This window comes from Marmota marmota, unplaced genomic scaffold (genome assembly GCF_001458135.2).
Source record: "Marmota marmota marmota unplaced genomic scaffold, marMar, whole genome shotgun sequence".
Classification (NCBI taxonomy): Eukaryota; Metazoa; Chordata; class Mammalia; order Rodentia; family Sciuridae; genus Marmota; species Marmota marmota.
In genome coordinates this window covers 20877829-20890490 of record NW_026000082.1, presented here as the reverse complement: position 1 = coordinate 20890490, position 12662 = coordinate 20877829, and the positions used below count along the sequence as shown (strand labels likewise).

General features: G+C 52.7%; 1 protein-coding gene across 9 annotated transcripts in view; it reads right to left on the bottom strand.

The window, feature by feature from the left end:
• Positions 1 to 12662, bottom strand: part of Slc6a9 (solute carrier family 6 member 9) — a 32545-nt gene that overhangs the window by 19075 nt on the left and 808 nt on the right. For 4 of the 9 annotated variants that reach the window (XM_048815528.1, XM_048815533.1, XM_048815529.1 and 1 more), the window contains one exon: positions 7585 to 7697. In XM_048815528.1, coding sequence (XP_048671485.1) covers positions 7585 to 7614 — 30 coding nt within the window. In that variant the 5' untranslated portion in view covers positions 7615 to 7697. Of the gene's footprint in view, positions 1 to 1940; positions 2228 to 7584; positions 7698 to 8014; positions 8142 to 12662 lie in introns of those variants that run through there. The other 5 variants (XM_048815526.1, XM_048815532.1, XM_048815530.1 and 2 more) reach the window with 4 other exon arrangements.

The following is a 12662-nucleotide window of genomic DNA, read 5'->3' as shown; positions in this document are numbered from 1 at the left end:
CTCAGTGGTAAAGCACTCCTACTGGTACCAAAAAAAAAAAAAAAAAGTACAACAAGCTTATCACAAAGATTTGGAAAGTTCAAAAGCATAACGAGGAAAACGGTGGCCAGGCCCCCAGTGGTAACCATGACCAACATGAGGAAGGATGCCCTCCTTTCTTCCACATGCGACATGGAGGCCCAACCTTCTGTCCTGCATGATGATTACTCTGGCTGGGGACTCCCACCCTCCTCCATCCCGTGGATATTTCTGTGAATTGTGAACTCCCTCCTCCTGATTTGGGTGGACACAGAGGAATCCTGGAGCTGCCCTAGTGGGGCAGCCCCATGGGGACCCAGCAGGCTTCTTGTTTAGGACTCTCTAGCCCGGGTTGCTCATGGGATGAAACCCCATCCAAGACAAACTTTATGAAGGAGAACGGGCAAGACCTCACATCCCAGACTGACTCTGAGCCAAATCAGATCACTGGCAACTTTCTCTGAGCCCCAGTGGGGAATTTGAGCAGAGCAGTCATTACAGTAAATTGTGCTGCCTCAGAAGACCTCGTGACCGCCCCCTCGGCACCACTTGGGTCTTGTTCCCCCAAGTTCTCTCCCATCAGGCCAGGAGCCAGGACGGCCCTTAGGCAGTACCTGCCACGCAATGACAGAGAGTTCTGTCCTCCACCTGCATGACACTGATTGGGACCAGAGAGAGATTCAGCCTGGCCTCAGTCACCTGGATGTGAGATCATCAGGGGCTGGGGGTGGAGAAGAAGGACCAGAGGAACATCTACCCCAGGGTTCTGAGTGCTTCCTGCCTGGAGGAAAACTTAGAGCAACTCTGGGTCCCTCCAGGCTCCAGGTGCCTGCAGAGTCCTGTCTTCCTGTGGCAGGTAAGAGAGGCAAAGATATGCCTTTGGCTGTTTTGTCACAGAGCCCTGATTGGCAGAGAGTGACCTGCCAATTTTGCAAGCAGCAGACAGAAGATTGGCATCCAGGCATGCCAGGCTCCATTCCAGCCTTGGGGAGAGTGATGGAGGATACTGGGTGGGCCCTGGGCCCTGCCCACGCCCTCACCTTTGTTTCTGAAGAAGCCCAGCAGCTTTGGGAGACTGGGAGGAACTGCCCTGCCCTGCACTGAGGTAGCTGTGGGCGGCCGATGCCCTCGTTGGTTGGCAGCAAGCTGGCACTCTGGGAAGTGGCTTTGGTTCTTGACCCTAGCAGTACTGAGGTTCGGGGGCAGCTCTGCACAATGCTTCTCCCAAACCCAACCCACATTGCCTCAGGGGACATTCCTTCTCTTGCCTTTGGAAGGTCAAGTCAGGATGTCCCACAGAAGAGAAGGATGGCTTTCCCAGTCCCCTCACCCTTACCGCCATCAGCTTCCTTCTGCCCATCCCCAACTTCCAGGAACAAGGACACACCAGCTCCCACCCACTGTGGGCACTTGCCCTAGACACTGGCAAACGTTCCTTGGGGTCCCTCTCCTCCTGGCTGAGACTCTTGCCCATCCCCTTCCCCCAGCCCTCACCACTGAGCCCATGTACCACATTCCCCTGCTCCCTCACCCACTCTTCCCATAGGAGTAACTGCCGTGGCACAGACAATGAGGCTGTATTGATTAGTACAATTCCTGGGCACCTCCGGCCCGTCTCCCCGGGAGCTAGGACAATGCAGCTTTGATACTCGGAGCAGATTCTCAGCAGGTCCTTGGGCTGGGGGAGCCCTCACACCCCCTCTTGCCTCCCCCTTGTCCCCACCATACAGCTAACTCTTCTTGCACTCCTTTGCACAGTTGCAACTTTCTGGGTCACTTTTGCTGGTGTCTGTCTCACTCACTGGCTGTGCCAGCCCCTCCCTGGCATAGACCACTCAGCCCCTCTCCCTACCACCAGCCCAGCCTCCAAGCCTGCCTGGCACCAGGGAGGGGACTCGACCTTCTGGAAGGTGATGACTGACCTGTTCTGGGGAAGAGGGGGCCACAGGTCCATGTGCCGCAGCCATCCCAGGGCGAGCGCTTGGAGCGCTCGTGTCTCCACCGCTCATTCACACCTCTGCCAGCTCCAGCGCGACACTGACGCATCCCCTGCCTCTCCCACTGCCAGGCTGGGCAGCGTCAATTACTTTCACCTCATCTCCTCCCGAAGCTCTGCCTACCCCCTTCCCCGGCCCTCCCCCTCCAGCCAGTCCCCACGCCGCCAGGCGCGGGTGCTAGAGAAGGAGGCGTGGGGTTTGTTGTGTTTTTCCCTTGTTCCAAGCAAGTTACTAGAACAAAACACACAGACACTCACTCTAACCACAGAGTGGGGCAGGGCAGGCGCAGGAGAGGGTGACAGGATGGCTTATTCTCTTCTCAGAGCTGGCCTTGGGGCCCAGAGGTTCAGTGAACCCACAGGCACTGGTGGGCTCCTGGCAGGTTGGTGGGTGCTGATGAGCGATAGGCATTGGAGATGGTGCCAGGGCAGGATGATGCCGGGCATGGTCCACAGAACACCACTTGAACACCTCAGACTCCTTAGAGTGGTACAGACTGGGAGATTTGGGTCCTATAGCTGTACTTGTCCCCCAGGAGTTGGGGAACCCCCTTAACCAGCCTAGGCAACTTGGTGTCCTCAGAGGAAAATATGACTGACCATGCAACAAAACTCTGACCTAGTGACCTATGCCATCACCTGTCCAAAGAAAGATGGCATTAGTCAAGACAGTGGTCACCAGAGTGTGACCTGTAGGGATTTGTACTGTATTGCCCAGAACCCGAGGGGCATATTTGGGAGTTTGTGCTGCCTGTGCTGCATGATCCTGGCAGTGACTCCATGAGTATGGTGGGATGTCACTCAGACCCATCCAATTCTTCTCTGAGGTCACACTCACCGGTCAGTCCCTAGCTGGTGCCCAGACACAAGCCAGAGGCTAGGAAGGTGGCCATCAGTGTTCTGAGAAAGTATAAGTCCCTCTGGAGATTGATGATGCCCGAAAGCCTGATATATAGCAGGATCTTTGCAATATCTATCACACGGAGGCATGCATGAATCCCGGTGTAAGGACACTTTCCTGTGAGTGGTAAGTAAGACCCCGTGGGGAACATGGGAAATATTGTCTAGGGAGAAATGACATTTTGAAAAATGGCACAGGCTTTGTACTCAGACAAGCCTCAGCTCTGCCAGTCTCTCACTGTATATAACCACAGGCAAATTACTTAACATGTCTAGTCTCAGTTTCTGCATCTCTAAAATGGGGATAATGTCTGCCAATCATTGAATCTAGTGAGCAATAGTAATAATAGTAATAGATAATATATATATTAAGGGCTTACTATGAGCCAGGCTCTGCCTTAAACACTTTACATATACTAATACACTTAGTCCTCCCAACAGCCTCAGGTGGGAGGCACCTTAGTCTCTCCATTGGAGGGAGGAAGGTGGGGAAGGCCCTGGCAATTCTAAGCATGGCCTCAGACCGCATCGACTGAGCTGCTCACTAGGCCAGCCTCATGCAGTCAGGTCCCCAGACACACTCCCCTGACTTCCTGCAGGCACAGACTGAGGGCCAAGGCCCTTGGCTTCAGGAAGACCCAGTCACCCATGATGCCCAAATGCTCACTTCCACCCAGGGTGGGCTCTGGGCTCTGGCTGCCTTGGCCTGGGCTGGGTGCCCAGAACAGGCAGGCCTGGCTGGATGGCTTTCCCTGGCTCTGGCCATGGGGACAGGAGGCAGCGGCCCAGCTGGGCCCTGGCCGTAATGAGGCCTCATTAGTGGGATCCAGCTGCTCCAGCCCCACTTAGGGAGGCTGACTCCCCCAGCCCCTGCCTCTGACTTTTCTTAATAAGAGTGGGCATGCCTCCAGAGGGGCAAGGAGTCTAGGGGCTTTATTGTCCCCTGTGACTCTGGAGGGAAAGGCCCGCTGAGCTAGGACTAAGGAGTGCTCGGAATGGGGGGGCAGGCTGGGGAAGTGAGGCTGTGTGGCTGAGTAGATGGGCCAGAAGGAAGGCGGGAGGGGAGGGAGGGTAAGGTCCTAGCGCCATGAAGCCCGGGGAAGGCAGGGCCTGTTCCTCTGAATCTAGATATTCCACTGCACTGGAAAGGTGTATCTGCTCATCTAGGTTCAGCAGAAGACCATTGCTCAGGCTGTCCTAGTCGGGACAGCAGCTCCTTATATAGACCTCATAGGGAGATATGAGAGTGCCCACTACATGCCAGTCCCTGAGCAAGAAGAGCACCTAATGCACGCTAGGACCTGCATGAGCAGAGAACCCACTGTGTGCCAAGTCCATTGCTGGAAGAATACACATCATGTGGCATGTATGTGCCAGGACAGTGCCCATGTGTGCCAGGTCTAATGCTGAGAGAGCTCTCACTATGTGTCTACTCCATGCCAAGTGAACCCCTGTGCTACGTCCTACGCTAGATGAGTGCCCTGTGTATGCCAATTTCCATGCCAGGAGAGGACCCAATGTACACCCATCCTGAGCTGGGGGAGCACCTGCTGTGCACCTGGCACTGTGCTAGATGAGTGCCCACTGGGTGGCAGACTCTATACTAAGGAAGTTCCCAAGGTGTGCCAAGTCGGTACTAATTGAACATGTGCCACATGCCAAGACTTGTGCTAAGTGAGTGCCCAGGGGTAACAGGCCCTCTACAAAGAGTGCCCAATGTGTGCCAAGCTCTGTGCTCAGTGACTTCACAATGTGTGCCAAGCCTATACTCGTTGAGCACTTGCTGCATGCCAAGACTGGACTGGGTGAGCACCCACTGTGTGCCAGGCCCTGTGATGGATGGTGCAGATAAGAGGTACAGAAACCCTCATGTGAAAGCATAAGAGAACAGGGCAGGGAGTGGCAGGCCCAATGGCCACAGAGCCTTCTGGGATTTATGTACTCTGGCACCCAGAGCCCTAGCGCCAGAGTGACTGTGCTCTTATTTATCATGAGGCTGCTGAGAGGCAAAGGTAAGTAATGTCTTCAGAGATATGGGCAGAAGCTAAGGCCCTGGCTGAGCCACTGGCTTCAGGAAGACCCAGTCACCCATGATGCTCATGGGCGTGAGGCTCACCACAGGCAAGGGGACTGAGACGGCCAGCTTGGCTTCAGATAGTGGGTTAAAACTGAACCAGTGGGGGATTGTCTCCTGCCCTCGGCTCCCCTCCTCCAGCTCCTGTCCTTTGAGACCCAGGCAGCTCTGCTGCCCTATACGTATTCAGAGGCCTTAGGTCTCCATGGAAGGTCCACTCCACCCATCCCCGGTGCCCCCAAGCATCCCAGCTGCTCCCAGGCTTGGAGGCACCCTGGCCAGCTGGGTTCTTGCACGGCCCTGTTCTAGGAGCTGCTGAGGCGTGAGGGAGGCAGCTGAGCTGGCCTGGCAGAGACCATCTGGGCTAGGAGTGGGGGAGAGACACGTGCAGCAAGCATGTGGGTCTGGGCACGTGCTGGGAAGTGACTTGCTCCTCCATGGGGCACCTGTTCCAGAGCCTGGCAGAAGCTCTAAGGAGTGTCTGTTCACATTGAGGAGACCTTATTGGCTCAGGTCCTCATACCTGAACCTGAAGTAAAAGGCAATAGAAGTGAGGTCCCCATGATAGGGGCTAGCTGCCCACTCCCTACATATCAGAGCACAAACAGGGTACTAGAAACCACAGAGAACTGGGACGGTCCAAGTGCCATCAGTTTACATGCACACCCATCATTATCCTCTCTTCTGAGCTACCATGGACCATGGTATCCAAAGAGGGAGCATGTCAGAATGGAACTTCCTCAGTCACTTGCCCTTAGAAAGACATAAACACCTAATAAGTGCTGACTTAGCTCCTACATCAGTTAGCAGAGACGGGGCTTGGCAGGGGCCGACCTCAGAGGCTGTATCCTAGTGACAAGCACTGAATGGAGTGCTTCAGTTCTAAACTGGGACCCAAGAATAGCATAGTCCAAGGTCATCAGCAGAACTGAAAAAAGAGGCAGGAATAGAATCTCCAAGCAACCACTGGGGTTGCCCATGGGACAGATGCTATGAGCCTCAAACACAGCAGTGGGCAGAAGCCAAAGGGCAGAGGGCATAGAGAAAAGCAAGCCTTGGCTATCTTTAGGCACATCCTGGTGCTGGGAACAGTGGTCCCAAAGCAGCATTCTCTTCACAGACAGCCTGGCCAGTCTGGCCAGAGAATACGGTCCAGGAAGCCCAGCCAAGGCAGGGATTGTGGGACCTCGTAATTCATGCTCTCCATGCCGCCTATGGGTCCCCCATCTCTCCTGCCTGTCCACTCTAGTCCTTCCAGGGCCACTCTAGAGAAGAACACTCATGGAGTGCTCAGAAGGTTTCCTGGGTTGCACAGGGCTCAGAACCTCCATAGCAGGAAGGGGCAGAGCCACGACCCACTTTCTTCTTAGGCCCATGGCAATTCCAAACCTTCTTGGGGGAAACCAGGGACCTTGTCTGCATTCTAACACAGCATCCACTTCTAGCAAATGTTCAGGTCATAAGCCCTTCATCTGTGCCCATTTCTGAGGATCCAGGGTGGCTCAGGAACACCTTCAGATGCTCCAATCAGGAGCAGCTGTCTCAAAGCAGCTTTGAGGGGCTGGATGAGAGGGTGCATCCTGGAAGTTCAGGACAGGGCTGGAGCAAACCGCCCAGTCCCCTCCCTCAAATCATTCTCTGGACCAGGTAAGTACTTGAATCTCAGAAACATTGGTTGAGAGACAGGGTTAGTCTGGGGAAGGCTCAGCAGAGACCTCGGACCAATCAGTTTTCAGATGAATGAGAGAAGCAATGGAAGGCACCAGTGGGGAGAGAATTTCATGAGGGAGGGACTGTCCTCAATCATAGGCTTCCTCCCCTGACAGCTGCCCAGTCTGGCTTGTCCCTGGGGCAAGATCCCAAGAGAAAAATACAACCATGGCCTTCTGGATAGGAAGTGGCATCTTTTTTCTTGTTCCCCTTCTGGTGCCAACCTGCTCCATCCATCAATAAGTGTTGCTCCCTCTAAAACCTCACTGAGGCTCTTGTTTCTCGAAGGCCTCATCACCACCTCTCATGTGCTCTGAGACAGAGGGCAAAGGAAGGGCCATGGCTTGAGGAAGAGGAATAGGGAGATTTTCTTGGAGGCCTCAGGAGAGGAATCAAGGGAAACGTTTCTTTTTTTAACATTTTGGAGTAAGAAGGAACCAGAGAAGTAAAGAAAAAACAGAGAGGTGGTGAGGACCCCTTGGTCAACACATACTGAACATGTCCTGTGGCACAGCACTGGGTGGGTATGTAGGTGGCCTCCTGTCCTCCCAGCAGGCTGAGCTGTGTCCTCTTAAGAGCACCTCTTGTGACGTGGACAGGGGATGTGCCTGTCCAGGCCCTGTGCAGGGCCTCTTGGCAGGCCCCTGCAGGGTCTGGGTCTGCGGTGGAACCTGTCCTGCTGTGGGCCTGGAGCCTGCTTCTGTCTAACATGCTGGGTGAGGGGCTGCCTGGCTGGGCCTGGGGCAGCCTGCACATGTGGGAACCTGCACATGCTGCCCCATGGAGGCTCCTGGGCCCTCTGGTCATGGAAAACAGCTGGAGGGAGGTTACGGGGCAGTGCATGTCACAGCCCTCCCACCCCCCAGAGTCCGACCCTTGTACTCACCAACATCCCTTTGGCACCTTTTCCTACCATGGTGGCAGTGGTTTGGGGTCTCTGAAGACCAGATCACTTACAAGTTCTGCTTCCAGCACCTTTTAGACCACGGACCTCAAGAGCTGTGGAGAAAGTAGAGAGTGAGGTGAGGCCCTGGCCGGGGCAGGCCACACATGGACCTTGGAACTCTCCAGGAACAGGTAGCAGAGAACCCCTCACCATCAACCGAGGCCCTATGTCGCTCCCACCCTGGCCCACCCCTCTGCCAGGTTGTTCCTCATCCTGCTGTCTTCTGGATGACTCTCAGGTCCAGCCCCTTCCCAGCTCTCCCTCCAACCCTTCCCCTGGATCTCTTATTCTCCAGGCTTCCTGTCCCAATGGGCAAAGGTCTATTTTTGACTTTCCAGAGGCCCAATCCTATAAAAGATAAAAAACGAACACAAAACTGGGATGGGGTCCAAGTCCTTCATCATCTGTGTGAATGGCCACAACCTTTCCAAGGAGGGGAGTCAGCTCCGGCCAGCACTTGCTCCCCAACCTCAGCCCAGCTAAAGGCAGATCTTCCCCACCCTGATGCCACTTGGCTTGGGCTCCAGGGTGACTGAGCTTGTTGCTGCGTAACTCATTTACTCTAGACACGCCAGACATACCAGGTGTAGTCATGTGCCTTTCTTTTGCTCTGGCTGTGCCCAATTTTACAACACCTTCCCTCAGGTGCAATTCTGCAAGTCCTTTAGGTCTGGGCTTAAATATCACCTCCTCTCCATAGCCCTTCTGGACACTTCCTCCACCAGCATGAACAAACTGCTTCCTCCTTTCTGTTTTGTGCAGGTTTCTACTAGTGCTCTTATCATCTCTTATTACACTTATTTGCTTTTAAGTCAATCAAGCACAAGTAGGTGAGTCCCTGAGGCCTTGTAACTGGGCTTCCTTCACCCCACTGTTCCCAGCACCTAGCACAGTGCTAAGCTAGTAAGAAGTGTTGGTTGAGCTGAAATGAAGGGTAATGGACGGGGCCGAGGCACGTGAATGTGGCCCAGGTCAGCCTGGGATCTTATAGGAAGCACCTACAAGGCCATGTGGGAAGGTGAGCTGGCGAGGGTGGCAGACATGCGGAAGGAGCCAACCACATGGCAATGATCGTGCAATTTATGTTGAATGTGAGATGTGGAGAGAAAAGAATCAACCTTCAGAGAGACTTAAAGAACTCCCGTGGGTCAGATGGGTGAGGAGACACCCTCCACAGGGCCAAGGAGGATTTGGCTCTGTCTCTGAGCCCTTCCCTTCCTTCTCAAGGGGCAGACTCCACTCTAAAGGCTATTCCAGGTCACTGTGTCTCACCTGTCAAGGGCCACCTCTCACCCACAGGAAGTCATTAAAAGGCTGTGGGAGAGGTAAGGACCTTTTTGCCTATGCAAATCTGGTCTTGACTTCCTTATGCCATTTGCCCTGGCCATTTGGTCTCATGCAGGGCCTTCTCTTTAGGGCAGTTTCTCTAGTCACTGGCCCAGGCTGGCTTCTGCCTCTCAAAATGTCTCCTAAAGAGGCCCAGCTCATGGCTTTTGTATTCTGGAGGCAGTTGGGAATAGAGAGGGCTGTGTCCTTCATAAGGGGATACACCCTTGTCTTCCTCAACCACTGTACCCCTGAACCCACTTTCTTGCTGTAAACTCTGGCTAGATTTGACTTCCCTAAAGCTATTCCCCTTCAGGCAAGGAGTAATAATGACAATGGTGATAGTAATAGTAATGATAGCAGATGGCATTACTATAGGCCTCATGGGTCAGGTGAGTGACCAAGAACACTCTGTTGTGGGACTTAAACCACAGTGTTCTCATTCAGGTTACCCCAGAGACTGACGTGGAGAGATTACAGGCCTGGCCTACAGTGGGGGGCTGAGTGAGCTTTTCAGACCTGACATCTGGAGTTAGGGGTGTTGCTCAGTGGCAGAACACTTGCCTAGCTTGTGTGAGAGTCTGGGTTCTATTCCCAGTAATGCAAAAGCAATTAAAGAACATCTCTGACTGGGGGACCAGCCACACCCAAAATCTAGGACCTGGTAGGTCTGGGCTGGATTCTGGCTCTGCCAGTCACTAGGTACATGATTCCAAGTGTTGCTTAATCTCGTTTTTTGTTTTTGTATTGGGGATTGAACCCAGGAGTGCTCTATCACTGAGCTACATCCCCAGCCAATAGTTGTAGTTGGATACAATAACTTTATTTTATTTATATATTTTTATGTGGTGCTAAGGATTGAACCCACTGCCTTGCACGTGCTAGGAGAGCTCTTCACCACTGAGCCACAATCCCAGCACCCCCATCCCTTTTTATCTTTGATTTTGAGACAGGGTCTTGCTAAATTGCTGAGGCTGATCTTAAACTTGTGTTCCTCCTGCCTCAATCTCCTGAATTGCTGGGATTACAGGAGTGCACTGCTCCCGGTCTGTTTAACCTCTTTGAGCCTTAGTTTTCTCAGTCTTGGAAGTGGGGCTAATCATTTCACAAATTCTGAAGTTTCTGCCTCATTTTTGTTTCTACTACAAGGCCTCCACATTTTCTTCCCCTCCAATCTGTTAATCTCTCCAAGTTCCAAAGTTCTGGTTCCCTGTGATAGATCTCCATAGCCCACAGGATATGGCCTACATTGCTTAGCAGGCATTTAAGCCTGGTCACAACTAGATTCATTTATTCAACAAATACTAATTGCAGGTCTGCTCTGAGCCAGACCTATGTTAGGTCAAGAATTCAAAGGTCTCTGCTCTCCTGCAGCTTACACTGGGTGAAAAGCTGAAAGAGTGCAACTGATGATTCAAACTAAATAATTACAGATTGAGATAAAGGGTGTGATGGAGAAAGATCCTTTTATGGATCTCTATAGCAGGTCTGAGAGTCAGAAAGGCTTCCCTGAGGAAGTGATGTTTAAGGGCCAGAAGGAGTTAATTAGGCAAAGAGGAGATAGAAAGGAAAATAAGGGAGGCAAATGGAGAAAATGAAAGTATATGGGAAGGCTCACTACCCCTAGGAGGGGCTCAGGTAGCCAGGGAAAGAGGTGAAGGTGGACAAAGAAACAGGGGGAGGCCTTTAGGGTCTGGAGTTTGGTCTTCATTATAATAGCAATGGTGGCTACTGAAGGCTTTTAAGTAGAGGATCAACTGGAGGGGAAAGGATTGCTGGAATGTGCAAAAAAAAGCATCACCCTAGATATGGTGTGAAGAAAAGACTGGAAGTAGGCGAGAGTAGAACTCATTAGGAATGGGTCATGCCAGAGAGGAAGGCGCTAGAATCAGGCCAGTGATGACAGGAAAGGTGCACATATCTGAGAGAAATTTAGAGGATAACATGGTGGGACTTGGTGATGAATTACACTTCCAGGGGTAGTGAGAGACAAAGAGGGGTCTCTGGTTTCTGCTAGTGCAATGAGAGGAAGCTGGTGCCAGTCCCAAGCACAAGGATACTGGTGGTGTTGCAGATCTGGAGGGCAAGAGGATCAGCTGGGTTGGACAAGCTGGCTTTGAGCCGTTTGTGAGCCACCTAAGGCAGATGCTGAGAGGGCAGTCACAGTCCCCTCATTGCTGGCATCTTTCCTCTCTTCCAAAAGGGAATGGAGCATTGACCAATTTGAAAGATCCCTCTAGACCAAGCCTTTGAGTCCTTGCTGGGAATGAAAGGTCTTTCCTGGCTTCAAGAACCTCACAGTTTAGTAGGAAGATACAGGAAGAAGCATAATCTTCATTCACTGGGATGGAGGTAGTGAAGGGGCAGTGGGAAGTGGGGAGTCTTAGTTCAGCCTGGGAGTCCAGGCCAGCTACCTGTGGCCATGTTTGCCATGAGGCATTCCCAGAAGGCTCCTGTCTCCATACCCTTGTTCAGGCAATGGCAGTGTCTCTGTCTCTCTGATACTGGGGATTTAATTTAGGGGTGCTCTACTACTGAACTACTCCCCTAACCCTTTTAATTTTTTATTTAGAGACAGGATCTTGTAAGTTGCTTAGGACCTCACTAAGTTGCTAAGGCTGGCTTTGAATTTGCAACCCTCCTGCCTCAGCCTCCTGGAATTACAGGCGACTGCCACCACAACGGATGGTGAGAAATTTAGAGGATAACATGGTGGGACTTGGTGATGAATTACACTTCCAGGCCCCCTTTTAATTTTTTTTTCCTTAATTTTGTGAAGGTATCTCACTAAGTTGCTGAGGCTGGCCTGGAATTTTCAATCCTCCTACTTCAGCCTTCTGAGTAGCTAGGATTGCAGGTGTGCATCACCACGAGCTCTTCTCACCATTTCACCTGTATATACTCTACCTATCTTCAAAACCGGATCCAATGCCATTGTCTTCATGAAGCCTTCCTCCGTCCTCCTAGTTACTGTCAATCTTTCTACCATACCCCCAAAACACTCCATGCACTCTGACTAGTATGCTGGTCACATGTAGCGTTGCAGCATGCTTCCCTGAGTCCAAGTCTGGCTACCCCACTAATTGGAGAGCTCTTCCAGGGCAGAGGTGTGGTTCTTCTGTGTCCTCAGAGCGGGTACAGCTGCAGTCTCCGCGTAGACAAGTAAGGGGGCGTTTTTTCTGTGCGGTCCTTGGAAACGCTTGGGCATGCTCAGTGTTCCCCATTAGTTTCTAGAACCAGTCCCCTCACCCACTACTCTTCAACCTTCTGTTGCCTCACTTTGAGGGTTTTTTAACCTCTCAAGTTCTCTCTTTTCCCACTCCTTCCTCAACAGCCTTTATTTCCGAAGTGGTAGCAGAATGAAGCTTGCTTCAGCTAAGAAACAGACCAAGCTTTGTAAGGGAGCTGTCAGAGAGCGAGAGAGACGCGGCTCCTTTAAGAGTGATCAGAAGGGGGCGTGGCCTGCGGAGAGCAGGCCCGAAATGGGGGTGCGGCTCCTTTAAGTAGCGGCCGCCAACTACGCCTAGGCCAAGGGCCCGCGGGCAGGGGCGCGGTCATTTTCGGAGCTGCGGCCCCGCCCCGGCCGCCCCAGTTCCGTTTTAATCGGGGTGCAAGGTGTGGAGGGGCGGGCGTTACATCAGCCACCACGTGTGGGCCTCTCAGCTGGCGCGGAGGAGGCGGCCCCGCCCCTG